Raw genomic sequence first — 26,147 nt, forward strand, 5'->3', positions numbered from 1 at the left:
CATATATATTTGAAACATCCAATAAAGCAAATGCCATTGCAAATTGAACCTATGTAGCATAATTTTGCCATAAAAATTGAATTATTCAGTAATATGGAAATGAAATATATATAGATATGAAAAACATAATTAAGAGAATGGTAAATCCTATATAGTTTTCAAAAGAAATCAAGAATATTGAAATCATATTTTCAGATTTGGTATAACTTTATAGGATAATAAGCTATGTATATAGTATTTATGCGGAAATGAAAATAAAAGATCGCGTTTAATCAAATATTTCTTAGATTTTGGTGAAATCATCTTCTCTATCTAAGCAAGCGACAACAATGCAGCCAGCAAAGATAGCAACGCAACCAATGATATCAAGAATTAATGAAACGGTCTTACCAATCTTTTCAAGGTGGTATAAAACGCATGGAAGTGCAATAATTGAAACTACAGCAATTGTTAATAACCAAATGAGGAAATCTTTTGTAATTACGTCATCATCTGAATCATCTTCTTTGTTGATGTATGAAATGTATGAAAATGAAATAACGCATGCAGGAATTAATTCGAGAAGTGCAAATGCGTTTTTAGCAGTAACACATCCGACAATAATTAATGTGACACCAAGTGTTAATGCAATACCAAGAATAATATATGGAAGAGCTTGCATTATTTTTTGGCACTTTTTTATATTTTTTGATCTAAAAAATCTTTCAAATTTTCACCGTAGCCTGAATATATGTGTATAAATAAGTGTTAATGTTATTTTTCATATTAAAAATGCCAAATGCGATCACCTCCTTTAACAACTTTACATAAGCTTATTTTCCAATTCAACTTCACCGGGATATTGAATGAGAAGTATCAGGATAATAAATTCAAAAACTCTAAATTCAATTTCTTATTGTTGATTATTGATCGGTTTTTAGCTTAACATTAAACTAAAATTCCTTAGCAATATATGTATATGAGATGAATATGACATTTTCCACAAATTGAAAAAAAAATATATTGAAATCAGATCTTTGATTGGATAATATTTATATTATAGCTATACACTGTATATTTTATGATTGAAATTCAAATTTAATTTATGATCAATCGTATTTATTTGAAATTATAACAAAAAAAGAATAATACAAACAACAATAAAAAGTTAATCTTCCCATTCACTCTTCTGGAACTTAGTTTCATTCCATTTTTGGATCATTTGTTTCGTTATTTGTAAATATAATTGAGGATCTTTTTTAGAACTCCAACTTTCTGCAGTGGATTCTCTTCCATATAACTCAATTGATGGTTCTATATTTGTTCCATCAATAAAACCGTTATATGAGTTAATAACAATTATGTTTGAGTCGTGAGCAGTTTTTATTGCAGCCTGCCACATCTTTTTATACTCTTCACCGTTATTCCTTGAACACTTTTGAGCTTTTGATCCCCATCCTATATCTAATCTTGATTCATCAGCTCCAGGGCAGACTCCTGGAATAAATACAAGATCTCTGTCTTTTAATTCATTTGAGAAGCGTTTCCAGTTTGAAAATCGGGAAGATTCCGAGAAATTTGCTGAGAAAAATGTATATAATCCATCAATAGCTGTTTCAACAGCTTCTCCAACTTGATAAGAGTTGGAGAATGTTCCAATATAAAATGGATTGTAATTTTCTCTTGTCTTTAGAATTGACCAGAAAAGATCTTCAACATCATGAGGATCGTAAATGAATATTACTGGCCTTCCTTCGTATTTCAAGTATTGAGGATGTGATGATAGATTTGTAAGTATATATTCGAGAGAATTGTAAATTGAAGTATTAGTTCTACGTTCATATGATTGTAAAAGTACGCCAATTTTAATATTATATCTTTCTGAAGATTCTAGCATGAGTTTAATTGTATTAGGTACAAAATCGACATCTTCATTATTGTTATCTGTAGTTTTATTGAATCCTATCCATTGAACTATTACCCCATTGATACCAGCTTCCGACATTTCTTTAAATTGATCTTCTATAATTAATTTGTCGTGAGTTGAATATAAACCTCTTTGAGGAAAGAGTCCTAATGGTGCACTTACGGGTGGTTCATACCAATCATCCAAATATTTGTTTTTCTTATATCTCCATCCAATAAATTTCTTATCAATTGAAGGATTTCCAAAAGTTGCATAGTATAAAATCCAAGTATTGAGTGGTTTAACATTAGCAATCTTCTTAGGTTTCATAGAATAACTAATAAAAGATAAGATAGAGAAGATTGCTGCTATTGTAATTAGGATGGATGGGATGTTTTTCTTCAATCCCATTTTATGAATATTTTATAACACAACATTTGATAATGGGATATAAGCAAATGAGAAAATATAAAATATACTATAAAAAAGCTGACATTGAAAAATTACATACAAAGATGACATATTCATTATTTAGTATCTTAAATTTATGAAATAGTAATTATATTACAATTCATTGATTAATATTAGAGTACTGACAAACATACCAGTACTTAAACTTCACAAATACATAAGATTAGATAGAAGTATCCCCACACTTGTCCTGAGGTGTGAACAGATAGTATTCACGAGATAGAGTGATTACCAAACTGAGAAGTAATGTTTTTCATTAATTAAGAATACCATTTGGTGAAGTAAAATTATAAAATTTATTCCAATTTTTAAACTAGACATTTTTTTTCAACTTCCTAGAAGTCAAGATGAAATGATTCTAACTGATGTGCAGTTTTTCCATCATTATTAATTTCATTGATATTTGCACCATGCGAAATAAGAAATTCGGCCATTTCTTTACTATTAGTGTGTGCTGCAATATGAAGTGCAGTTTTTACATCATTATTAATTTCATTGATATTTGCACCATGCGAAATAAGAAATTCGGCTATTTCTTTATGGTTTTTACATACTGCAATATGAAGAGCAGTTTCCCCTATTTTATTTTTTTCATTGATATTAGCACCATGCGAAATAAGAAATTCGGCCATTTCTTTATGGTTTTTCCATACTGCAATATGAAGTGCGGTGTCCCCTCTTTTATTTTTTTCATTGATATTTGCACCATGCAAAATAAGAAACTCGGCCTTTTCTTTATAGCTAGTCAATACTGCGAGATGAAGAACAGTTTCCCCTCTGTTATTTTTTCATTGATATTCGCCCCAAGTGTAAGAAAGTATTCGATAAGGGATGGGATATTAAATCTTATTGAACAATTAAAGCATTCTTGAATATCATTAATTTGATCAAAATAAACTAAAAATGATTCAAGATTATTATATATTACACAATAATTTAAATCGATCTTTATATTGTGTTCATTCATCAAGAATGTAACAAAATCAATGTTGTGGGAAATAATTGCATATTTCATGCATTAATAGTTAGGCTCTTGATATTTCAAACATTCACTCATAATCTCTGGATTTCCTCCTAAAAATGAAAATTGTAGACATATTTGAGTTATTTCTGAGTTAAATTTTGTTCTTAATAACTTGAAACAATCAACTGCTCCATGGTAACAACATAATTCAAGTAATGAATATCCTTCCGAAGTTAATGGATATAAACTACTTTTAAGTCTTTGATTTTCATCAAATTCATCTTTTTCCGATAAGAATATGAATTTTTCTTTATCATTATTCATAATGGCTCTGTAAATTGTATCTTCTGTATGAATATCAAGATTTTCAAAATCAAATTTTTCGAAGTCATGAGAACTGTCTAATTTAATTCCATATTCTTTATAAAACATGACGATTAAAATGGTTTCAACATTGATGACTTCTGTTATATGATAATCATCATAGATGAGTTTAATGAGAGTTAAATATGACTTTTTATAGCGATTATTATACGGAATGATACTTGAAATGTCTCTTAAAATCTTTTGGGGTGGATATTTCTTTGAATCAATCAATTCTGTTTTGATCATTTTGTAAATTGACTTTAATTCTTCTTCTTTTTCCGTTTTCAGCTGATACAAAGCATTATATGAATCAATGTAGTATTTGCAGATACTTCGAAATTCGAAATATTTGTTTGGATGAACGTCTTGATAAGACATTGAAAATTTAAAATAAATTTTTGAAAAGTCGGAATTTTTATGTAAAATTGAGAATTCTCAGACATACGATTATTTTTGCTTTTAATGCCGAAAAGCATTTGAATCAAAAATAATCATATGTCTGAGAATTACACTTTTCCGACATTTTTGGGTCGCTTCGCGCCCCTGACAAAACGTCGGAAAAGTGTAAATTTTCCAACACTAGTTTGAATTTAGATTTTTCCGAAAGGAAGTTTGCCATTATATTATGGAGAACAAGAAGGAGCATTATCACAATCTAATGGAACTATACATTCGATACAATATACAAACTCAAGACATCTGATAAAAAGGAAATCGAAATATTATACAATAACATCAAAAATAACCTGAGCAATACAAATTTTTTCACTCCAGATCTTATAATAAATGCAATTGATCAGGCTGCAAGTAATAATCACCGTTACTTAAAATCTTATCGAATTCTTTCAAATTTGATCATCAAAGAATACCACCTCGATAACAAATATTTACTTGATGAAACTGAAGATCCTATGGAAAAATATTTTCAAGAATTTCCAATAATGAAAGTTATTATGAATGATGACAAGCTCGAATTTATTCCATTCATAGAAAGCGAAGATTTTATTGAAGATCTGATCATTTTTTATGGTCCTTATCCTATTCACTATGACGATTATTTGACATATCTTGATATTTGCTGCTTTTATGGTTCAGTGCATTGCTTCAAACTTTTGAGAACTAAATTTAACTCACAAATTAGAACAGAATCACTTGAACTCGCGTTTTTAGGGGGAAATCCAGAGATTATCAGTGAATGCTTAAAAGTTATCAGACCAAACAGGCATTGCATGGTAAATGCAATCAAGTCACATAACATCGATTTTGTCACATATTTGCGAAATGAATTTGAAATTGAAATTGGATTATCTACATGTGCATACTATAAAAATCTTCGTGCATTTTTAGTATATTTAGATCTAACAAATGACATCAACACTTGCTTTATTTATTCTCCACTTTTCCAAATTCAATCGCTATGCGAATATCTTCTTTCGCAAGGTGTTGATTTTCGTTCAAAGGATGAAGCTCGTTCGGCCCTCTTCAGTGCATTAAGGTCCAATAGGTTAGAATTTGTTAATTTACTTATTTCACTTGGTGCTGATATCAAAGCTCAAAATAATTATGATCAAACTCCGCTTGTCTCTGCAGTAGAAAGTAATAATATAAAAATTATCGAATTACTTATTTCTCACGGAGCAGAAATTAACGTGGCAAATAAGTGGGGTATTTATCCAATTCAAAAGGCAATAGCAAGACAAAATAAAGAAATTGTTGAGCTATTAATCTCGCATGGCGCAGATATTAATGTAAAATTTAGAAACGGCTCTTATCCAATTCATGACGCTTTGTGTGAAAAAAATATTGATATAGTTAAACTTTTGATTTCACATGGTGCAGATGTTAATTTAGAAAATGAAAGAGGAGTAGCACCCCTTTTAATAGCCGCAAGAAAAGATGATAAAGAAGTGGTGGAACTTTTGATTTCTCACGGAGCTGATATCAATAAACAAAATATTCACGGAAACACTGTTCTTGACGAAATATTTTACTGGAAATCAAATAAAATAAAGCATTTCCTGATTTCAAAAGGAGCAATTCATGGCGCTAAATGGACTGAACATAATCGGTCTCAAGGAAAATGTTTGCTTACATGAAATACCAAAATGAAGTTGTCAATTAACATTTAATATTTCATATAAAATTCGTCCACCATTCAAATAATCTAAAAATTTTAATATTAAAATATCTAAACACATTTTTGTGGACAACTAAAATAGAATCTGGATTGTGTTAATATTCATTCGGTATATTTGTGAGCACGGCATATCAATTGACGAATGTGTAAAAACCTTTCAAAATCAATATATTTTGAGAGACTAATGCTAAGCCGAATATGATTTCAAGTTTATTATATAACAGATTTATATCAACGTGTCTACAAATGGCAACATTATTTGGCTTTTGAATAAGCATAATTTATAACAATACAACAAATATATATATATATATACATAAGAAAAAAAAATTACCTTTGACTCCAAAAGATCTAGTATATTTTGGAATGACAAGTCTTGGAAAAGACCTGTGCAATTGCAGCTCCAGCCTTCATTGTCAATAGAGCAATCACTTGATTTTTGCCAATCACTTTTGATGGGCCAAAAATTGAAAAAGTTTTAATTTCTCTAGTTTCTAGTCAGAATCAATATGGAAAAAAGTGAAACCATTAAATATAAAAATGAATTAGATTAATTAGAATATTCTTATAGATCCATGTAAAAATATAAAAAAATCTAGAAGCCAATAATTTCTATGGTAAAGGAGTTTTCAAATAAAAATAACTTGAGAAAGAAAATTATTTTAAAAATCATGTCTATTTCATAAAAATCAACAAACAAACATTTATTTTAACATAAAAAATATCTAATATATACAAAAATCTAATAATCACTCTCATCGCCATCTTCATATAATTGTTCAATGAAATGAACGATGTAAGGACCTTTCTTCACAAACATTTCATATATTTGTGGGTATTTTTGGCTGATTACTGTGAAAACTTTGCAAAATGTCTTGGTAAATTCGCTAGGAACCTTCATTGTTGAAGAAATGACGCAGGACATGTGCATGAGGAAACATGCTGCACGTTCTGAGCATTGTTGGTCCCATTTCTCAACAACTTTTAATAATAATCTCGCCATCGACAACAAAAGCCTTGGAATGCTTGATCCATACTTCTGCATCATTATATGGATGTTCGACATCAACAATTTAAAGGAATTCAAGACGTCATTGAAAAGAAGTTTTAATTCCGGATTTTCTTCTTCAAATAACTTCTTAAAGCACTTAATTGCACCGATTTTATTGGAAACTCCTGAGATACTGCGATAGTAATTCAAAATTAACTGAAGAAATTCAACATATCTTTCATTAAGAATTTCTTTGACGACAACTTTAGGAATAACATAGTGCATGTGACTTATCAGTTCATCATTATCAGTAATTTCGAAATTACGAAGCAGCATGTCATAGAAAGGAACAGAATTTTCAATAATTGACTCAAATCTTCTGGAAATTAAGGCTGAAAGTAGGTCAAAGAAGCTGTATGACTCATGAGAACTCAATATTTGGTAGCAGAGTTCCATCAAATTCAATGCAACTCCTTCAAAATTTTCTGATGAGCCGGAAATGAGGACTTCTGTACTTCTTACGATTCCATCTATCATAAACTCTGATATTTCGGAGATATTTTCAATCAAACATTGAGAAAACAACAATAAAAAATTATCAATAAATTCTGGCTCGTGAATTAGCTCAGAAACCTTCTTGGACAGCTTGTAAAGGGGGTCTGATAAATGGAAGACGTTAATCATTAAAATATTATTAACAAATTGCAAAAGTTCATCATAAAAGTTGAAACCTTGGCATTTTACGATTTCTATGGCCACCCTTATTGAGTTTATGCACACATCTTCCGATTGCGATACAATAGATTCGTAATTTTCAAAAAAAGAATAATATAAATTTGGTTTTTCGGGAAATTGGTTGATAATCTTCTTCAATGTCTGCAGTGCATGGTACTGGACTCTTATACAATCCGATTTCATGCCATTTATGCACAGATCTATGTAATCACTCGTTAATTCTTCCAAAGAAATGAAAGTTATCAGGATTGAGAGCATTCTGAAGGCCGCTTCATGGGAAATCAGGTCATCTGAGCTGGAGTTCTGTATAATGAAGTCGTTCAGCTGCTCCATTCCGAACTGGCGGTCGAAATCTTTTATGAATTTCAGAATTGTATGGGTAGCGAAGTATGTTGAATCGAATGGCTCTAAAACATCTTCTTTCTTGATGGTCTTAACAGTAATAAACAGCTTTGGAAGCAATTGGTACATTAAATCTCGATCAAATTCGTAATCTTTCGATTTTATAATGACACGATCAATAAAACTATGAACTTGTTGTAAAATTTCATCGTCTTGGTCGGGTCTGACATCGTCATATATAAAAGTAAAGATTTGATTCAAATTTTGAATGATAATATTTGGAAAATAGCCGAAAACGGCATGTAAAAACCTATAACAACTCTTTTTAAGTGGTGTCTTCTCTAAAAGTACTATTGCATTTTGTACTAATTGTGCAAATTGTTCTTCATTGAAAATTGAAGTAAAATTACTGATAAAATTGTAAAGATAATTGTAGCACTCGGCGATGATATCGTAATCGTTTGGATATTTTTGGAGAATAGTCATGACATTTGGTATAAATTCGACTAAATTTTGATAATATTCGGATGGTCCGTAAATTGTAATCAAGCACTGTAAAGCAAGTGAAATACCATGTGATAACGAATCATCTACTAAAAAATTGGCCAGCTTTGGAATGATTTCAAAATCTAATATTCGATTTTTCAGCGGTGATATGATTATTTGTGCAAGATTTAGCGCTAATGCGTTGATCGTACTGTTCTCATGCAAAAAGAAATGGAATGATACATCAAAAATTTCTCTAATCAGAGAATCATCTGCATTTATAGTAGGATCTGGATTGTTTTCTGTTAATGGAGTAATTAGGTTTCGTATACAGTTTGTTAATATAACAATTGATAAGAAAAGTTGCTTATATTCTAGGTTTTGGCTTGTCAAAATTTGCAAAATTTGTTGAATTGTTTCAATTGGAGTTTCATTCTGCATTGTAACTAATGCATTCTGAGCATCATTGAAAGATGGGTGATTCTGATCATGTGCAATTGTAATATATTGTAATAAATCACCCATTTTTTGTTTCGAATAATTTTTTTATTAATAAATTCTTGTCAGGTTTTTTAAATTAATAGTGTTTCCCCCTTCTTAATTAAAAAAAATGGAATTTGATTTCAAACCATCTTTTGATCATAAATGGGATACTCCTGCTCAAAATGAGGTTTGTCCATCACAACCACAGCCAGTACAAGCAGCACCAAAGGCCGTTATTGAAACATTTGACGTAGATAATGCTTTTGCAAATTACAAGCCAAATTTCAAGACAACAGTCACAAAATCAGAAATAGAAATGCCAGAACCGGTTCCAGCTATTGATACACTCAAAGGAACTGTAGCAGAAGAAATTTTTGGAAAGTTTTGCCAAGAAAAATTCGGTTTTAAGCTCGATTTAACAAAACAGTAAATTGCATGTTAGTTTGTACTTGTTGTTAATTATAAATATTACTAAAAATACTATTTTCCAAATCATATTTTCTTTTTATACATAAAGTGCCGAACGATTCAAATATATGCCTTGATTCCAAATGAGTTGCGTAACTATTTTAGATAATTTTCATTAATTTGAATGAAAATAATTTCATTGTTGAACTATTCTATCAATAATGGTTAAATGTTTATAATTTTAGATTAAAATTTGAAATATCAATTCTTGAAAAAGTTATTGAACTAATAAAAAATATCAAAAACTATTACTGCATCATTTGCTTTGTATGCCGGCAAAAAATGTTTCTATACTATTAGTAAATAAGAAATATGTGATTAAAAAGATTACAAATAATAAATACTTTACAAAATATGAACAAATAGATATTAATTACTGGATTCAAATGAGAAACTATCATCTTTAACTTTGGTGATATTCTTAAAGTGATGAATTATCATCTTCGGAAGCATTTCGAACTGACCGCAACCTGTAGTGATCGCAGTCAATAAAGTAATCGCATTCCATGGAGAAACTTCATTTGATGACATCAAAAATGTTCCAAACTTCTTCACGAACTTGTTCAAACCTGGTTCTGGGATTGTTGATTTAGTTCTGAAGAGGATTGATAATTTCTGAGGGATAATGAAATCTCCGAAAACTACAGCTCTCATGAAGCTTGACAAAAGATGTTTTGTAAGTATTTCTTCACTGAGAACTTGTGTGCAATTCAAAATTTTGGCCCAGACTTTCGCAGTTGAATCTTGAATTGTATCATATTTGATTCTATCTATAACACTTGAAACCAAAGAAGCATAAATTCTATCTCCATATAGCATTAATCTAAATGATTCTTCTAACAAATGGGAGTTAGTTTCATCGAAGTATCCATGTCTTGAAGCTGAAATAAACAGCTGTGCAATGGCTTCATTAACATGTGGGAAACCATTTTCAATCAATGAAATTCCATGTCTTAAAAGTGAGTTGAATAAACTTACGGGAATAGGATGAACGTCAACGCTATCACGGAAAGCAGTAAATAGATTACTAAAGAATTTATCGAAATCACTCACATCATTGAAACTTTGTCTAACAACTTCTGTTGTTCTCTGAATGATTTGATCGAAATTCGTTGAAGGGTAAACACTTGCAGATGCTAACAAGAATATAGCAATTCCTCTAAAGATATCTTTATCTCTTGTTAGAACGAAAGTTTGGAGTGCGCAAGTTTTGGCATATTGTATTGTTTCTTCGCCAATCTTCTTATAAACTTCTTGTAACAATTCAATTGAATTCTTGTATTTGTCAGTGATATCTCCAAGTTGCATTAGAAGCTTCCTCTTTGACGTGTAATACAATATTGGAACTTTCGATGTCAAGAAGACAGAAGCAATGTACAATAATTTCGGAGTGATAGGTGTTTGACTGAGCATTTTGAAGATTTTGATTCTTTGTTTTGAAATTTTGATTGTTGGTCTTTGAATCAACAAGTTTTCCATCATTGTTTGTATACTTTCGACAACCTTTCCAAGGTATTGCTGTGGACATTCACTCAAGCAGGAATCGACGGAATCATTTGTTACATCCATTTCAAACAAGTTCTTGAAAATGAATAAAGTGCTTTGTTCTGTTCTCATCATAGCACGCCAAAGCTTTCTAATACTCATTGTGAATGCCATTGGTTTCTGGCTTAAGTCATTTGCTAATTTAAGTGCTGTTAAAAGAAATTCTTCTTTTAATTCTATTTTAGAATTTAACATCATTGCTGTAACTCTTGTAAGTTTCAAGAAATGTTCTTCATTTGGAGAAGAATGTCTCATAGATTCAATTTGTTTGAAATAGATTGGAACATAGTCTGAAAAATGTTCTACAAGATACAATGTTGGGCCTGCTTCGTAATTCTTATATTCCTCGTACTTGTATGAGTACTTTTCTTCAATGTAACTGTCCAAATAGTTTGTTGTTGTCTCTGGAGCTTCTTCGCACATAAGATATGAATAGAAACAGAATGATTCTTCAATCATTTCTGGTTTTAGTTTCAATAAAGCATCTGTCGTCTGATAAGGAGCATAAACTAAGAAAGTTGAAACTAAATCTTTAACTTTCGAAGTGTTAATTCTAAGTACTTCCATGATTGTGTTAAATGTCAGTTCGTAATTAGTTGTATCACTAAGGAAGTCAACTGAATGATCGTTGTAAGCATTGGATTTCAACAAACAAAGGAATGTCTGATGAGCAGCTTTGACAAGAGCTTTGTTCTCGTGCAAAGTATCCCTTTGAACAGCTGTGAGAACAACAACATAGAACTCTGTCATCTTTTGAATAGGATCGATCATTCCATGCAAAACTAATGAAGCAATTAATCCAAGAGCAATGACGTAATCATTGCATCTTGTGATATCTGGCTTTTCATCAAACAATGCAATGACTTTATCAAGGAATGGTTTGCAGGATGGATCTGAAAATGACTTTGGATTTTCATCCCATACTAAAATAATATATCTAATGATAGAAGCAAGGGATTCTAAGTCTATATCGAAGTTAATGTGAGGAATTATGAGAGGGAATGCAGTTCCTGACATTCTTGCGATAAAATGAATATTTTTGCTAGTAATGAGTAGTTGAATGAATTTCTCTGGCCTGAGGAAGCTAACTGTCATCTCATTATGCATCTCCATTGAGTACATTGAGGAAACTCCCTCAATAAACCATGGCATTTGTTCGGAATACTTAACCAAGCCCGTAAACACATGTTTGCTGAGCGGATGATTTGATGCAGCAATCTTTTTGAACATGTTTGTGCTGCAATCAATACGAATTCCTTCTTCAGACAAAATACTGATAATATCACGAGGTTTTCCGAACATTCGCTTTGTTACATAGTTGAACTCTGAGTTAAACCTTATGATAAATGGCTGTTCATCGAGACTGTAATCTTTCCAATCTGTATTTGCAACTTTAAATAGTTCTGCAGTTTGGATTAATAAATTGTATGCCGCTAATCTCATATCTTTGTCCTTGTGGAATGTCATTACAGTACACATTGACTGTAATTGTTCGAACGGCAAATTTGAAATAGCTTCTTCAATGTCATCCACTTTGTTTTTCATGATATTCTGCATTGCTGTGTTATCATCAATGCGTTTGACGCTCTTAACCATTTCTGTAGCTTTCTGTAAAAAGAGAATTAAAGTATTTGCAAAAACAATGCTGTTTGAACGGGCAGCGCTAACATCCCATGAGCGAACTATGTTCTCTATGATTGGAGATACCATAAGAATGTCAACATTCTTCCAACTTTCTTGTGATCCGAGAATTTTGGTAGAAAACAGAACGTTGAGGATATCGGAGTTAATCGTAGAAAGTCGTAAGTAATCACAAACCAATTGGAATGGTACTTGTGGGTTTAATTCATATAAATGCTTCACAAATTTTGCTGCTCGAACTGCAGCGTTTTCTGTTTGAATTGGAGATGGAGGGATGCTAATAGAAAATTTACTGAGTACTTTAATGAATCCATCAACTTTTTCAGCTGGCAAACTTGTGATTGAATTGAAGAAATTTTCAATTGTAGCAAATGTTTGCTTTAAACAATCGCATGTAGTAGCAAATTGAATAAAATCGTCAATTCTATTCGCAATTACTTCAGCATCTGGAATCGTTATGTAAATTGCCGAAGTTAAAAGATTAATTATTGAACTTTGGGCAATTTGAGGGTATTTCAAAATCCCAATAATATCTGATTCGTTTTGGATGATAATTTGAGATGAAATGTTAAGCAACGCTGTCTTGATGAAGTCTAACGGAATATCTTTTACGGCCATGCATAAAACTTTGGAAATTGTGAGCGTTATAGCAACTGACTGCTCGTTTGGAAGCTTTTCTGGGAGTCTTAGAAGCGATAAAAATTGGATTGAATTAATAGTGTTACGAGTAGACGTGAAAGAGTTGAATATGTCTTCTACTGCTTCTGGATTTAGCAGTAAATATTTTGAAATAGAAGCAGCACTGATCTCTACCAAAAATTGCTTTTTATCACGTACATCCAAGAGCAATTTGTAGAAATTAGGCCAGAATGAATTAACTGGAACTTTTTCTTTCTGATCCGTAAATATATCAAGTATTACACAAAGGAGAAACATTTTATGCAATCCTTTTCTATTAAAATCTGAATACTTTGTAATTTCTTCGTATATCTCGCTAAGAGATAACTCTTGTTGAGCATTTAGTCTCCTATCTAAGAAGTAAACATAGTTTAGGAGATCCTTAATTTTACTTCCAGGTTGAGTGTTGAAAAAATCTGGCCCAAAATCATTATTAGCTGAGAAGTCTCGGAACAGTTGCAATATTTGCCTTACAGTGTTCTCTATATGAAATGTGTAAGGCTGCGTCATATTTTATATAAAATTTTATTCTTTGCACAATTCAATTGATCTTATCGATTAATTTCAATTCAATATTTTGAAGCAATTTTTGAGCAAATTATTTTCTCGTTATTCACTAAATTCGTGTATTTAATATGATGCAAATATTAGGTGCATATAAATGATTCAAAACGATAATAAAGTTTTCTTTACAGGTCTTATCGTCATCAAGACTTTTATTATAAAATCTTGATGCACTCTTTGTAGACAATAAAATTAAGTTAATCTGTAAATAGAAGTTTTGAATCAAAAAGTGTCAGATATTATAGTTTCGTTATTTAGTAAATTTTTATTTTAAATATTGATTTTTGTGACCACTACTTTGATGTTTTTCTTGGAAATTTTTAGATTTACATTTTTGGTAATTGACCACATTTTAAAAATTGCCATCGATAACCAATAATAGCAAATGCTTCATATTGTAATGGTTCTATTTCAAAAACTAGAATGAACTCGTGAAGAAAAAAGAAGGAAAACCGATTTTTTACCAAATGTGATTTGTTAATGTTTATTATCAGTTCTACGCTTAATGAATTTGAAAATTCTAAGGTTAAGCTTTCTATTTTTATGGTCAGTCATAAATTCCATTGCTAATCTAAATTATCATATCTAAATTCATCTATGTTCAAACCAAAAATTCAGTTCATACCTTTCTTGAATCGAATTTGTAAACTGTTTAATATATTTATTGAATAATATGACATTATTTTAAACGCGGGGATCATTCTTTGGAGTTTTAGTATATTTTTCATACATGAGATTAATTTAATTATTAGGTAAGCTTATCCACTTCACTGTAGTCACATATCTATTCAAATTTAAAAATAATGTGGAATAAGCTCAATTTTTAATAATCTGTTTTCTTTTTCAAGAGAATTACAGTTAATGAGTTCATTTTTTCTCAATAAAGTTTCCTCATTTTAATAATCTAAGATGTCCCATGAATCATTTCATATTACCAAGGTAGATTTCGTTCAACAAGGATTGATAAAGAAGCTTTAGTAAAATTATATAAAGCAATAACAAAAACATTTTATTTCTCATTTTCCATCTCCATTCTCTTTTCTCTGTTAGCTGACATGTTGAATATCTTCAAGAAATCGTCAACTTGTGTTCCTTGAATGGCAGGTTTATAAGCTTTTTCAACTTGGGAACAAATTTTCAAAACATCTGGCATCAAAGTCTTCTTCTTTCCTGACTTGACGTATTCCAAATATGTCTGATACGCTAAGTCATTTGTATTTGGGAATTTCTTGATTCTCTTTGCAGCCTTGTAAAAGATTTTTGTCCAAGGAACAACTTCAGCATTTGAATTCTTCAATTCATTGAAAGGAGGACACTGGTTTACAGGTGGTCTGAAAGTCTTTGGATAAATTGTAAATGGAACAAATTTGTAGTTCTTCCACTCCTGATAATCTTCCTTCTTTATTTCAGGAATTTCTGTTGGAATTGGGATCAAATGGCAAGCGATGTTTCTGTCGGTGATTTGACATAACTTTGCCATCATTGAAAAACTATTTTCATCATATTTTGAAACTCCATCAATAGGAACTTCGAATTTCATTTTAGAAAGATTGATTGTAACTGTATTATAAAGAATTTCGTTCTTCTTCGATTCGAATGCAAGTGGATTAGTTCTTGCAAGCTTATGCAAATAATTCTTGGCACCGACAACTTTGATGGCTGTTTTAACTTTTTCATCCAAAGGCATCAAAGAAGTCATTTCGTACAATTCCTGGAGATATTTAATATGACTTGCATGGAGATTGAAGACATCTGACTCGAAATAGATAGAGTTTAATGTGTACCACAAGCTGATATCGATTGGTAAAGATGTCAGGTTGAAATTTGAAGCTCCTGAAAGAGACAAAGTCGAAAATCTCTTACGCAATCTGTATTTGAGTTGTGGAACCATCAACTCTGCATATTTAGATTTGTCTGGATCCGCTTTCTCGAGACAGAAATAAATTGTTGCGAACCAGAAATCTGGATTTCCAAGTTTCTTTCCTCCTGCAATGAAATCCATGATTGTTTTGTTCGCCATCTTGACGTGTGTTGGATCACATCCAAGAGGAATTCCGCCCATTGGAATATAAAAGTTTTCATCATCCAAAACTTCGTCTTGTATTTTATCGATTTCCATGAATTGGCTGTTTGGAATACTAGCTATTACGTGGTCTTGAATGCGCTTGATGCACCTGATATGAAGCAATGCATTCAGTGGGAAATCAATTTGTTTCTTCACTTTTTCTGCATCAAAACATGATAAGAGACTATTCACTTTTTTCGGAAGTTTTGATAAAATGAGAACAGGTGTTTCGTCTGGTTGGCCATCGCCAAGGTCATTCAAGTCACTAATGTCCATGTCTTGGACTGTAACAGCTCTGGCAGCGCGATTTGACTTAATTTGGCCGATGCCGAAAACGTTCTTCATTGAGCCATTCGCAATGCTGATGAGCTTATCGATTTTGGCGGCTGGATTGTTTTTTGGAAATTCTTTGCTGATTTTAACGGCTAATTCGAAATTACCGGAACGGACAGCATTTTCTAGTTCTTCTGATGCATTATGTTTTACAAGTAAGGATCTGAGTTTGATAAGCTTCTCTTTAATGCCAACATCTCCGTTTGTACCAACGAATTTGAAAACTAAACTATTGTATAAGTCGTCGTAAGCAGAATCAAGCTGCTCCATTGTTTTGATTTCGTCTATAACTTCCACAGTTTCCAAAAGAGACTTAGTTACATAGAACTCTTCTTTAAATTTGGATTCATCAACAGCAGTCAAGATTTGGCTGGTATTATTTCTGCAAAATGGGGCACAAACAGATAGATCTGGACTAGAATTGATGATAAAAACTGTGGTATAGGCTAAATGTAAGGGATTAGATTTGATTTTCTTATCGCATTCTTCAACAGACATAACTTCACCGTCAGTTATCAAAAACAAATGAACATCTTCTTTGTGTAAACAGTCAAAATCAACAAATGAAGAAGGATACGTTCCACCAGTTCCTTTCCTTCTTGATATAACTTCAGTTAATTTATTAATATTTGACATTTCTGCCTTGCTGTTCCAGAGAATGATTTGATCTTTATCATTTCGGAAGAAATTTTGAATAATTGTTCGAACGCTATTCCAATATAACTGTACCCCACCTGTCGATCCAGAATTATCAATTGCAAACACTCTGGGAATGTTTGGATCATAAACTTTAATAAGATCCATGAATTACTTTTATAAAATGAGCTGAAAAAAATTGATAAGAAAATTCCGACATTAAAATTTTCAAGTTACGGGCGTGATGCAATTGAATTATATACAAAATTTGCCAATTGAGATTGCATCGATCCAGTTGTGGGGAAAAGGCATTCAAAAATTTACACTCATATTGTGTTTACAGTTGTGGTGCCAGTTAAAAATGCAATATACAGCAAAATTTTTTATAATTATACCCAGATTTTCCTTTCTTAGGATGAATAGATCGTTTTCCTAGAAAGGACCTCATATCTCTGGCTAAAATGAAATGAGCAGGAGTGGCAAAAGTAAGGAAAATTTAATTAAAATGAGAAATGTTTTGAAAATTGGCTGACAGTAACAATTATACCCAAAATATCATCTCCAATTCTATTTTTGATCTCAGTCTCTTAGCGATATCGAATACAATTATAATGAATCATATATTTGATTATATTTATTTATTTTAGCAATTTTTCCTATAATTTATGCGAATATAATAATGATATTAATATGTGACTTTCTAATTATAAATTGTGAAACATAAGACTTGCAATAATTCTTCTGATTTCAAAAATTTAAATATTATTTTTTTGATTTCATACTAAATGATCGACATCATATGAGAAAATACTTAAGTACATATCGTAACATATATTAATACAAGTGAACCTTCATTGGATTAAAATTGATTTGTTAAAAATATAAATTATACTACATCACTTTCAAGCACAAATTATAACAAAAAAATATTTTAAATTTGATAAATTGAATTCAATTTGAATTTTTTTTTAATAAGATTCTCTCAAATTTGTGTCAGAATGTTCATTTGTGAAGGAGGAGTGTAATTTAATTAATATTTTTTATAAATTGATAAACTTTGCTTATCTGTTTTAATGTTAACATTCGTGTTGAAGGAATTTGAGTAAAAGTGAAAAAGAATTTCGTTTTAGAAAAACTCAAATCAAATGGTTTTTAAAGATGGCTGTTGATTGCGGTTCAAAATTATTTTGTAAAGTAATCAAATTTTTGTAATTTTCTCAAAATGTACGATGGTTACTTAACTTTCATCAGAAATATTTTCATTATCAAATTTATTTGATCATAATCGAGTTACTTTCTTTATTTTAGGATTAAAGGTATATTTTGTAACCGAATGATTACGAAATTGAGATGTATTGAATTCTCTCAAAAGCATGGAAATTCGTTTTAAAACTTCCGATTTTAAGTGTAGTTTTTACCATTTTCGATTCTCTTCTTTCCTTTTGAAATTATTGAATATCAAATTCAGTTAATTGAGAAAAATTGAGATAAGAAGACAATTTTTCCATATTGAAATCTCATATTGCATGGCTATATCTGACGATGAGATACTAAATAGTATTAAAAAGCCACCAGAATGTATTCCAGAGTTTAAACTTCCTTTGGGTGAGTTAAAAGCTTATAAAATCATCAAGAAAAAGAACAATTATCAAGAAATAATAAATTTAAAATTCGATGGTAATTCAAGATGTTACAAAGGATTATCCTGTCTACATGTTGCAATAGATTCGAATAGTTCTGAGAATGTAAAAGCTGTACTCGAAAAAGGAGCCAACCCAAACACAAGAGATGATACCATGTCAATGTTGATGCTAGCAATGAAGAGTAAAAACAAAGATATCATTACTCTATTACTTAAATATGGCGCAGATCCTTTATTTCAAAACATCGACAATAAACGAGCCATAGACTTCGGAAATGATGACTCCAGAAGTGCATTTATTGGCTTTCAAGGTTCAAGCAAGCCAAGCAAGGACTTAATTACTTCCGCAAAGGACGACAAAACAAATGACATTTTATACTGGATTGCCAAGGGTAAAGATTTCAATAAACCAGACAAAAATGGTATGACACCATTCCACTACGCATGCTCCAACGGCAATCTCTATATTGCATGGACATTATACAAAATTGGCGCCCAAATGTACCAAGAGGATAAAGATGGACTGTCACCTTTAGCTTATGCTATCAAAAATAACCGTTTGAACATTGTCAAGTTTTGGCACAAAGCATTGGACATAAAATTCCCAATTAGGGATGATTCACCATTGATGTATGCTGTCAGGAAGAACAGTGTTGAAATAGTAAGGTATCTAGCTCCGTTTTCCAATCTCAAATTCTGCAAAACATACAATGCAGAAACTCCACTTTTTGTTGGAGTAAGAGAAGATCATGTAGGCTGCGTTTCTATATTATTAGATGCAAATCCATCAATGATCAATGATACGGTTGCTGATCACACAATTATGATGTATGCAGCCAAGTTTAATAGTGTCAAAACGATCAAGTTGCTTTTAACGAAAAATGTTAATCCAAATAATGCATTCAAAGGAAGCAATCCTATCAGTGTTGCTGTTAAGGGCGGCAATGCAGATGCTGTCAAGGTGCTCATTGAAGCAGGTGTTGATCCAAATTCAAGCATCAATAATGGCGACATTCCTTTAATGATTGCAATTCAAGAAGGATACTTCAAAATTGTTGAATATCTTCTTGAAAAGGGAGCTAATATCAAGTACACGAACAATCAATCTGAAACCGCTTTTATTTATTCTGTCAAATATAATAGATCATCTATTCTTGAAACATTATTAAAATATGTTAAAGATAATGACAGCATTCTTTTGAGAAGAAAATGTCTACATTTTGCAATCGAAAATAATAAAATTGATTCAGTGGAAACAATTATGAAAAGCATGAGTAAAGACAATGACAATAAATACGATTGTTTAATAACTCATGCAAAATCAGAGGAAATGATCAGATACTTACTTGGAGCGGATAAAAAAGATACTAAGAAGAAAGGAAAGAGCATTTTTGGTGCCATCGACGAATGTTCAATCCCTGGCATTAAGTATTGGTTATTAGATAATCCTCATTCTATTGAATCGAAAAATGAAAACCAATATACTCCAATCATTTATGCCTCAGCAAAAGGATCTCCAGATATTGTGAGCTATTTGATAAGCATTGGTGCAAACAGATTCGCATCAACTGATGATGGAACTGATGCAATGTCAATGGCAATCTCAGGAGATTATGTCGACATTGTGAAATTATTATTGGTTGCGAATGTTGATATTACTTCTCCAAGAACAAATGGAAATGCACCCGTATCTATTGCATGTGAAAATGGATCAATTAATTTCTTAAAACTCATGAAAGAACAAAAACTTGACTTCAATAAAGTTGCACAAGGCTCTGAAACACCGATTGCAATTTCAGTCATCAAAGGTAAGACCGATTGTGTCCGATTCCTAGTCAATGAGTGTGATATAAGTCCAAATTCAGTCAGCAAAGATCAGACTCCAATTGTCATGCTTGCCATTCTTAATAATCAACTTGAAATCTTTAAGTTTTTAGTTGATAAAGGAGCTGATATTAACTGTCGCGATCAAAAAGGAAACACTTTGCTTCATCAAGCAGTTTGTTCAGGCAATACAAATGCAGTCAGCATTTGCATCGAAAAAGGAATCAATATCAATGAAAAAAGAACTTCAGATCAAGTTACTCCATATTTAGTTGCATGTTATAAAGGTGATGAAGCAATGATGAATTTCCTTGAAGGAAAAGGTGCAAATACTGATTATAAGACAGATGATAACATTAATGCATTAATTGCTGCTGCGGAAAGTGGCAATCTTCAGTTGGTCACTAATCTTCTGAATAGAGGATTTGATCCTGATGTAAAGACTTCACTAGGGATGACTCCTCTTCTCGTTGCTTGCAAGTTTGGGCACCTTAAAATTGTAAAGCTACTTGAGTCCAAAGGTGTCGATTTCAAGAGAAAAGATTCGGATGGACATACTGCTTTCTATTTCTCTTGTATTGGTGGCGATAAAGATATTACTAAACTTGTTTATGGCAAGAAAGGATTCGATGTCAATGACAAATTTGAAAATGATAACACCGTCCTTCATATTGCTGCAATGAATGGACATCTTCAAGTTGTCAAGTTCCTCAAATCGAAGAAAGCAAAATTACTTGAAAAGAATAAGGAAGGAAAGACACCATTCCATTATGCCGCAATGAACAATCATGTTGATGTTATGGAATTCATTTGGAAAGAAACGCACAAAGATAAAGATCCTGTTTTCATTAAAGACAATGATGACAATATGCCAATTGTGGATGCAATTTCCAACTATGCTGTTAATGCAGTTGAATTCTGTTTGTCTAAGAATTGTCGAATAAATACAAAAGACAAATCTGGAAAATCACAACTCCACAGAGCTGCAGCGGCAGGAGATGTTAAAGCAATTAGGATATTGCTCAAATTTGGTGCAGATATCAATGAAGTTGAAAACAATGAAACACCAATAACTGTGGCAATTAATAATGAACAGTGGGAAGTTGTCAAATTGCTCAAGAACATGAAGGCGAACTTTTCATCATCTAATTCATTATCTGGAATGCATCGTGCTGTCCAAGAAGACAATGTTGAAAGATTTGAAATGCTTCGACAACTTGGTTTCAATGTCAATGAGAAAGGAGCCGCAGGAAAGACACCTCTTATGGTTGCTATCGAAAAGCAGCAACAGAGATTTGTCTCCTATCTTTTGGATTGCAATATTGATGTTAACGCAGTAGATGATAAAGGAAGAACTTCACTCATTTATGCTGTGAAGTTTGGTAATGCAAAGGCAACAGAAAAACTCATTGATAAAGGTTCAAATATTGATCATAATTGTGATGATGCAACACCTCTAATCATCTCAATAAGGAAAGATCATATGGATTGTTTCAAGATATTGCTTCACAAAGGTGCCAAACTTGAATTACCGCAGAAGGGAGGTTGGTATCCAATTCATGAAGCAGCACAATGTCCAAATATTGAATTCCTTAAAAAGCTTTTGCATAAGAAAGTTAAAATTGATGTTGTTTCCGAAGTCAACAAATCATCACCTCTAATGTGTGCAGTAATCTATGGAAACATGGAAAACTTCAAACTGCTTTTAGAAAAAGGTGCTGATATCAATTTATTAACCAAGAACGGATATAATGCATTACATTATGCTGTTACAAAAGGATTCTTCGATATGGCAGACATTTTAATCCAGAAAGGACTTAAACTTGACATGAAGGATGCAAATGGAATTTACTTGTTGGAATATTGTGCAATGAATAATTTGGTTGAATCAATTAAATATTTCCTCAGCAAAGGAACAAAACCAAGCATTGTTCTCAATGGAGATACATTGTTAATCAAGTGTATCAAATCAGGATCATATGATTGCGCCTTCATGCTTATTGATCAAGGAGTAAGTGTTATCATTTCATCCAATGGCGAGTTACCAATTCATGCATGTGCATCAAGATTTTATGATCAGCAATCAGTTCAATTGGCAAAGAAGTTAATTGAAAATGGTGCATATCTCAATATCAGAAATAAAAATAAAGAAACACCAATGAGTTTGACCAGATGGTATATCGAAAATGACAGAAGACTTGCAAAATTCTTGAAGAATAATGGTGCAAAAGACATTGATTTTGAAGAGAATCTTGAATATAGAAAACGCGAATATGAAAGAAAAGCATCAGAACTAAATGCAAGACGTGGAGGAATTGAAGCAACAAGGAAGATTTTGCAAGAAGAATGCGAAGATTTTGAGATTGAGAACAATAAATTTAATGGGAGAGTTAAATTGTATAACCAGGAATCTGACAGGTTGGATAACAAGACAAACTCTTTCCTTTACATGGCATTCGCAACAGATTCTATGAGAGAAAGACACAATAATAGAATTGAAGCTCATAATGCCTATGGTGGTGCACAAATTTGTGCTCAAAGAGAACTTCTTGATCAACAAGAAAAGAAATTAATTGAAAAAGTTAGGAAATTCAAAGCAGATGATGATCAATTCAATGAAGAAAACAACAAATTCCAAAGTGAATATAAGGCATTCAGGGACCAACTTGAGATATATAGTAAATTATGAGTCCATAAATTAAGATTTAAATAAACAATTTATTAATTTTTTATTACTGACTTTTGAGAAGCTTGGAAAACCTACCAATTAAGTTATTTTGTCAGATAAGTATGATAATTTTTTTCATAATAAGTGACAGGACGAGTTGTAGGAATTCAAAAATTGATATAAAATCAATAGCGTGCATAAACAATTATAATACTCTTGACATGTTTTGTAATATAGTCCAAATATTGGGAATTGTTTATCCAACTTGAAACACTATTAATACAAGTTTATCATAACATAAGCTCTAAATATGATTATTAATTATTTATGATGGTGCCATTCAAAAATTAATTCAAGATTCACATGCACAGAACTAATTTTATTTCAAAATCTTAATAAATAACATGGAATATCATTGAAAATTAATCTTTAAAAAAATAAATTCCATGTCATATGGGCGTAAGTTCATGTTTATTTTGTTGAGGAGGATATTGTCCGTATTGAGGATATCCTTGTTGTGGATACTGACCATATTGTGGTGGATATTGGTTATTTTGTGGTGGATATTGGCCATACTGAGGATACTGGTTATTTTGAGGATACTGGTTATTTTGAGGTGGATACTGTTTCTTTTTAGATGAAGATGAGCTACTAGAAGATGAACTACTCGATGAATCATTTTTCGAATTTGAATGGCAATTTTCTTTCCACCAGCAACGGCAGATCCAAAGCGCTAAAAAGATAAATACAAATGGTGCCAAAACATACACAGCGATAATTCCTTTATTAACTTTGGAATAACGGTTGTACATTTCATCCTTTGGAGTATACTTTGTTCCATAAATATATACAACTTGTTGTCCTTCTCGCTCTGTCCTGGAATACTTAAGATCGGTGTATGATAGTGGTCCAACGAACAATCCATAAATCTCTTTATTATCTGGTTCATTTGTTGTGATTGTTCTATAAGTAAACTTATTAGAGGCTTTTTTATCTTCACTGTGTTGGTAATATTCAATAGCTGTATTATGATATAAGTTATTGAAGGTATAAACCTCGTATGGATAAGAATGCCCACGAGGTGATGAACCATCTTGCTTGATATCTACAGCCATTGATGACGAAGCGAAAACATAATATCCAATGTTATGCATTTTATGGTAACTCAAATTTGTTGGAGTATCATCGAAGTTCTTTGATGGTGAGCTTGTAAAGTACTGAGGATGGTTAGGTGCAACAACAATGATATCTCGAGTAGTTGAACCAAAACCTTTATCATATTGGAAAACAGTCAAATTGAGTACATGAGCAGTATTTAGTGGAGTAACCGTCATAGGAGCATAATCATCAGTGAAGTTAAATACGTAATGCCCTGTTGTTCCCAAAACATCAACTCCATTAAGTTTTCCTGTGAATGATTTTCCATTATGAAAGATAGCATATGTACGTTTCTGGAATGTAAATGTTCTTCCTTCTTTCTGAACTATTAATTGATATGTTCCATCAGGATAATTAATTTGATCATTGCCATTATAATAATAACGTGTTGCTGGTTTTGCATTTCTTTGTATGTCGCCATAGACATGAAATGCTTTAGTTTCCTTATCATGTGTCATTGATGATGCAGGTTCTATAATTTCTGCTGATTCAAGACCAAATTTGACACCTCTGTCAGGTTTTTCGCCAGAGTATAAGAAAATGGTCCTGTTAATGTACGAGTATGCAGTATCGTATATATTAAAATTAAAAGTTTTTCCGGAAATATCATAAATCTTATTAAAAGAATACGAAATCATTTTGTATTTCATAACATGCGGAGAAGTGAATATGTGGCAAATCGTTGAAAAATTGTCAACATTGTAGTCATAATCTGCATCTGCAAAAATTGTTGACGCATCTTCTTTCACAACTTCAACATTGAGATTGGAACAGTCAATATGTGGGTTAATAAGTGTAACGCTGTACAAAAGAGTGGAAGGTTGCTCGCATCTAGCTTTGACTACAAAAATATTTGTTTTATTGTAGAAAATTCCTGTATCTACAAGTGTAGCATCTGATTCGTATTGAAATCTCTCGATGTCCTTTCCAACAAATACTGCATTTGGAGGAACATGAATTACAATTTCGCCAGTAACTGGTTTTTCGAAGTCTCCGATCTGATAAAGTTTGATGTTTAAGGCAGATATATCAATTTTTCCGTTCTGATTCACATCTTTAATTTTGATTGTAATTGTTGAGCAGTTAACATCAATATTTGACACGACACTTGTCGGAGTTGTACTTTTATCTGTAATGTACGACAGAGTACCTTCAGAATACCATACATTATCAAATTTTAAGTCAAAATCGGAATCTAAAAGAGGGAAAAATGCATAGCAAATAGCAGTGTTATAATATCCAGATCTATCATCAGAGTTAAAGATTCCAGTAAGAACGTATCGAACTGATGGGCAATCAGTAAAAAGTGGGGCAACAGCTAAATTCAGGTTAGTATTTGTCTGATCTTCAGAAGGTGTAACTGTGAATGAGTTATCTTTCTGAAATGTTGTCGGAAATTCTGTGATTTCTTTATTATTTGAATCGCGAAATGTGAATCCTTCAGTTTGGTAAGGAAAAACCGCAATATATGAACCAGCGGTAAATGTCGTTTCACCAGTTATTTTAAATGAAATTAAAGTGCTTATTGTTGACTCAATATAAATCATAATTTTAATGGATTTTCGAAATTTTAAAATTGAAATGACAACTGAAAATTAAGAATAACGTTTACAAAATTTTCTGACTAAAAATATATAGTTTAGCTGACAGATCCAAATTTCGATCTATCAATTATTTATCAAAGCGTTTGAAATGTTTTAACGTTCATTTTTATTATATGTTACATTATATTAGTAAAAAGATTTTACTGTAAAAAAATTCCCTCTGTTTCAGATTTCAATTGTCCAACGGTCTTTACAATTATCAAAATTAAAAAGGTAAAACTATATTATACTTAGGGCCAAACACCAGCTAAAAAAATAAAATATTTTTGACCGGTGACGATATGAATTATTTGGTCGAAACTGGAGGATCTGAAACAAAGGATTTTAATTTACTGTAATTTGATAATTCGACAGTGTGAGTATTGTATCCTTATCTGTACTGTCTTATTAAATATATTCCATCGCTTGGATTTTCCAAATAAGTTTGTTTCGCAGAGTAGAATTCATGAGAAACTTTACAT

The 26,147-nt window shown here is 31.5% G+C and overlaps 12 protein-coding genes across 12 annotated transcripts; 3 read left to right on the forward strand and 9 right to left on the reverse strand.

Moving 5' to 3' along the window:
• Nucleotides 1-242: 242 nt before the first annotated feature.
• On the reverse strand, nt 243-666 carry TVAGG3_1009270 (vacuolar protein sorting 55 family; the record flags this gene model as incomplete). The annotated part of the gene is made up of 1 exon (XM_001330686.2): nt 284-661. One exon carries the CDS (start codon nt 659-661, stop codon nt 284-286), a length of 378 nt encoding a protein of 125 aa, XP_001330722.1.
• A 392-nt stretch (nt 667-1,058) lies between these two features.
• On the reverse strand, nt 1,059-2,296 carry TVAGG3_1009280 (glycoprotein endo-alpha-1,2-mannosidase-like family; the record flags this gene model as incomplete). The annotated part of the gene is made up of 1 exon (XM_001330687.2): nt 1,148-2,296. The coding sequence occupies one exon, from the start codon at nt 2,294-2,296 to the stop codon at nt 1,148-1,150; it is 1,149 nt and encodes a 382-aa protein (XP_001330723.1).
• Nucleotides 2,297-2,691: 395 nt separating this feature from the next.
• On the reverse strand, nt 2,692-2,988 carry TVAGG3_1009290 (cyclin-dependent kinase inhibitor 2C-related family; the record flags this gene model as incomplete). The annotated part of the gene is made up of 1 exon (XM_001330688.1): nt 2,692-2,988. The coding sequence occupies one exon, from the start codon at nt 2,986-2,988 to the stop codon at nt 2,692-2,694; it is 297 nt and encodes a 98-aa protein (XP_001330724.1).
• A 113-nt stretch (nt 2,989-3,101) lies between these two features.
• TVAGG3_1009300 (spectrin binding) lies at nt 3,102-3,371 on the reverse strand (the record flags this gene model as incomplete). Its single annotated transcript, XM_001330689.1, has 1 exon — nt 3,102-3,371. The coding sequence occupies one exon, from the start codon at nt 3,369-3,371 to the stop codon at nt 3,102-3,104; it is 270 nt and encodes an 89-aa protein (XP_001330725.1).
• A 3-nt stretch (nt 3,372-3,374) lies between these two features.
• Nucleotides 3,375-4,064, reverse strand: TVAGG3_1009310 (protein of unknown function (DUF3447); the record flags this gene model as incomplete). The annotated part of the gene is made up of 1 exon (XM_001330690.1): nt 3,375-4,064. The coding sequence occupies one exon, from the start codon at nt 4,062-4,064 to the stop codon at nt 3,375-3,377; it is 690 nt and encodes a 229-aa protein (XP_001330726.1).
• Nucleotides 4,065-4,285: 221 nt separating this feature from the next.
• Nucleotides 4,286-5,982, forward strand: TVAGG3_1009320 (spectrin binding; the record flags this gene model as incomplete). Its single annotated transcript, XM_001330691.2, has 1 exon — nt 4,598-5,782. One exon carries the CDS (start codon nt 4,598-4,600, stop codon nt 5,780-5,782), a length of 1,185 nt encoding a protein of 394 aa, XP_001330727.1.
• A 576-nt stretch (nt 5,983-6,558) lies between these two features.
• TVAGG3_1009330 (armadillo (ARM) repeat-containing protein family) lies at nt 6,559-8,908 on the reverse strand (the record flags this gene model as incomplete). Its single annotated transcript, XM_001330692.1, has 1 exon — nt 6,566-8,902. One exon carries the CDS (start codon nt 8,900-8,902, stop codon nt 6,566-6,568), a length of 2,337 nt encoding a protein of 778 aa, XP_001330728.1.
• A 55-nt stretch (nt 8,909-8,963) lies between these two features.
• TVAGG3_1009340 (uncharacterized protein) lies at nt 8,964-9,352 on the forward strand (the record flags this gene model as incomplete). Its single annotated transcript, XM_001330693.1, has 1 exon — nt 8,988-9,290. The coding sequence occupies one exon, from the start codon at nt 8,988-8,990 to the stop codon at nt 9,288-9,290; it is 303 nt and encodes a 100-aa protein (XP_001330729.1).
• Nucleotides 9,353-9,697: 345 nt separating this feature from the next.
• TVAGG3_1009350 (uncharacterized protein) lies at nt 9,698-13,722 on the reverse strand (the record flags this gene model as incomplete). Its single annotated transcript, XM_001330694.1, has 1 exon — nt 9,698-13,702. The coding sequence occupies one exon, from the start codon at nt 13,700-13,702 to the stop codon at nt 9,698-9,700; it is 4,005 nt and encodes a 1,334-aa protein (XP_001330730.1).
• A 492-nt stretch (nt 13,723-14,214) lies between these two features.
• Nucleotides 14,215-16,959, reverse strand: TVAGG3_1009360 (vWA-like family; the record flags this gene model as incomplete). Its single annotated transcript, XM_001330695.2, has 1 exon — nt 14,766-16,958. The coding sequence occupies one exon, from the start codon at nt 16,956-16,958 to the stop codon at nt 14,766-14,768; it is 2,193 nt and encodes a 730-aa protein (XP_001330731.1).
• A 1,357-nt stretch (nt 16,960-18,316) lies between these two features.
• Nucleotides 18,317-22,945, forward strand: TVAGG3_1009370 (ankyrin repeat-containing family; the record flags this gene model as incomplete). The annotated part of the gene is made up of 1 exon (XM_001330696.1): nt 18,317-22,945. One exon carries the CDS (start codon nt 18,317-18,319, stop codon nt 22,943-22,945), a length of 4,629 nt encoding a protein of 1,542 aa, XP_001330732.1.
• An 18-nt stretch (nt 22,946-22,963) lies between these two features.
• On the reverse strand, nt 22,964-25,629 carry TVAGG3_1009380 (amelogenin-related protein family; the record flags this gene model as incomplete). Its single annotated transcript, XM_001330697.1, has 1 exon — nt 23,374-25,629. One exon carries the CDS (start codon nt 25,627-25,629, stop codon nt 23,374-23,376), a length of 2,256 nt encoding a protein of 751 aa, XP_001330733.1.
• Nucleotides 25,630-26,147: the final 518 nt, after the last annotated feature.

The sequence above is a fragment of the Trichomonas vaginalis genome, chromosome I, assembly GCF_026262505.1.
Source record: "Trichomonas vaginalis G3 chromosome I, whole genome shotgun sequence".
In the NCBI taxonomy this organism is placed as follows: domain Eukaryota; phylum Parabasalia; order Trichomonadida; family Trichomonadidae; genus Trichomonas; species Trichomonas vaginalis.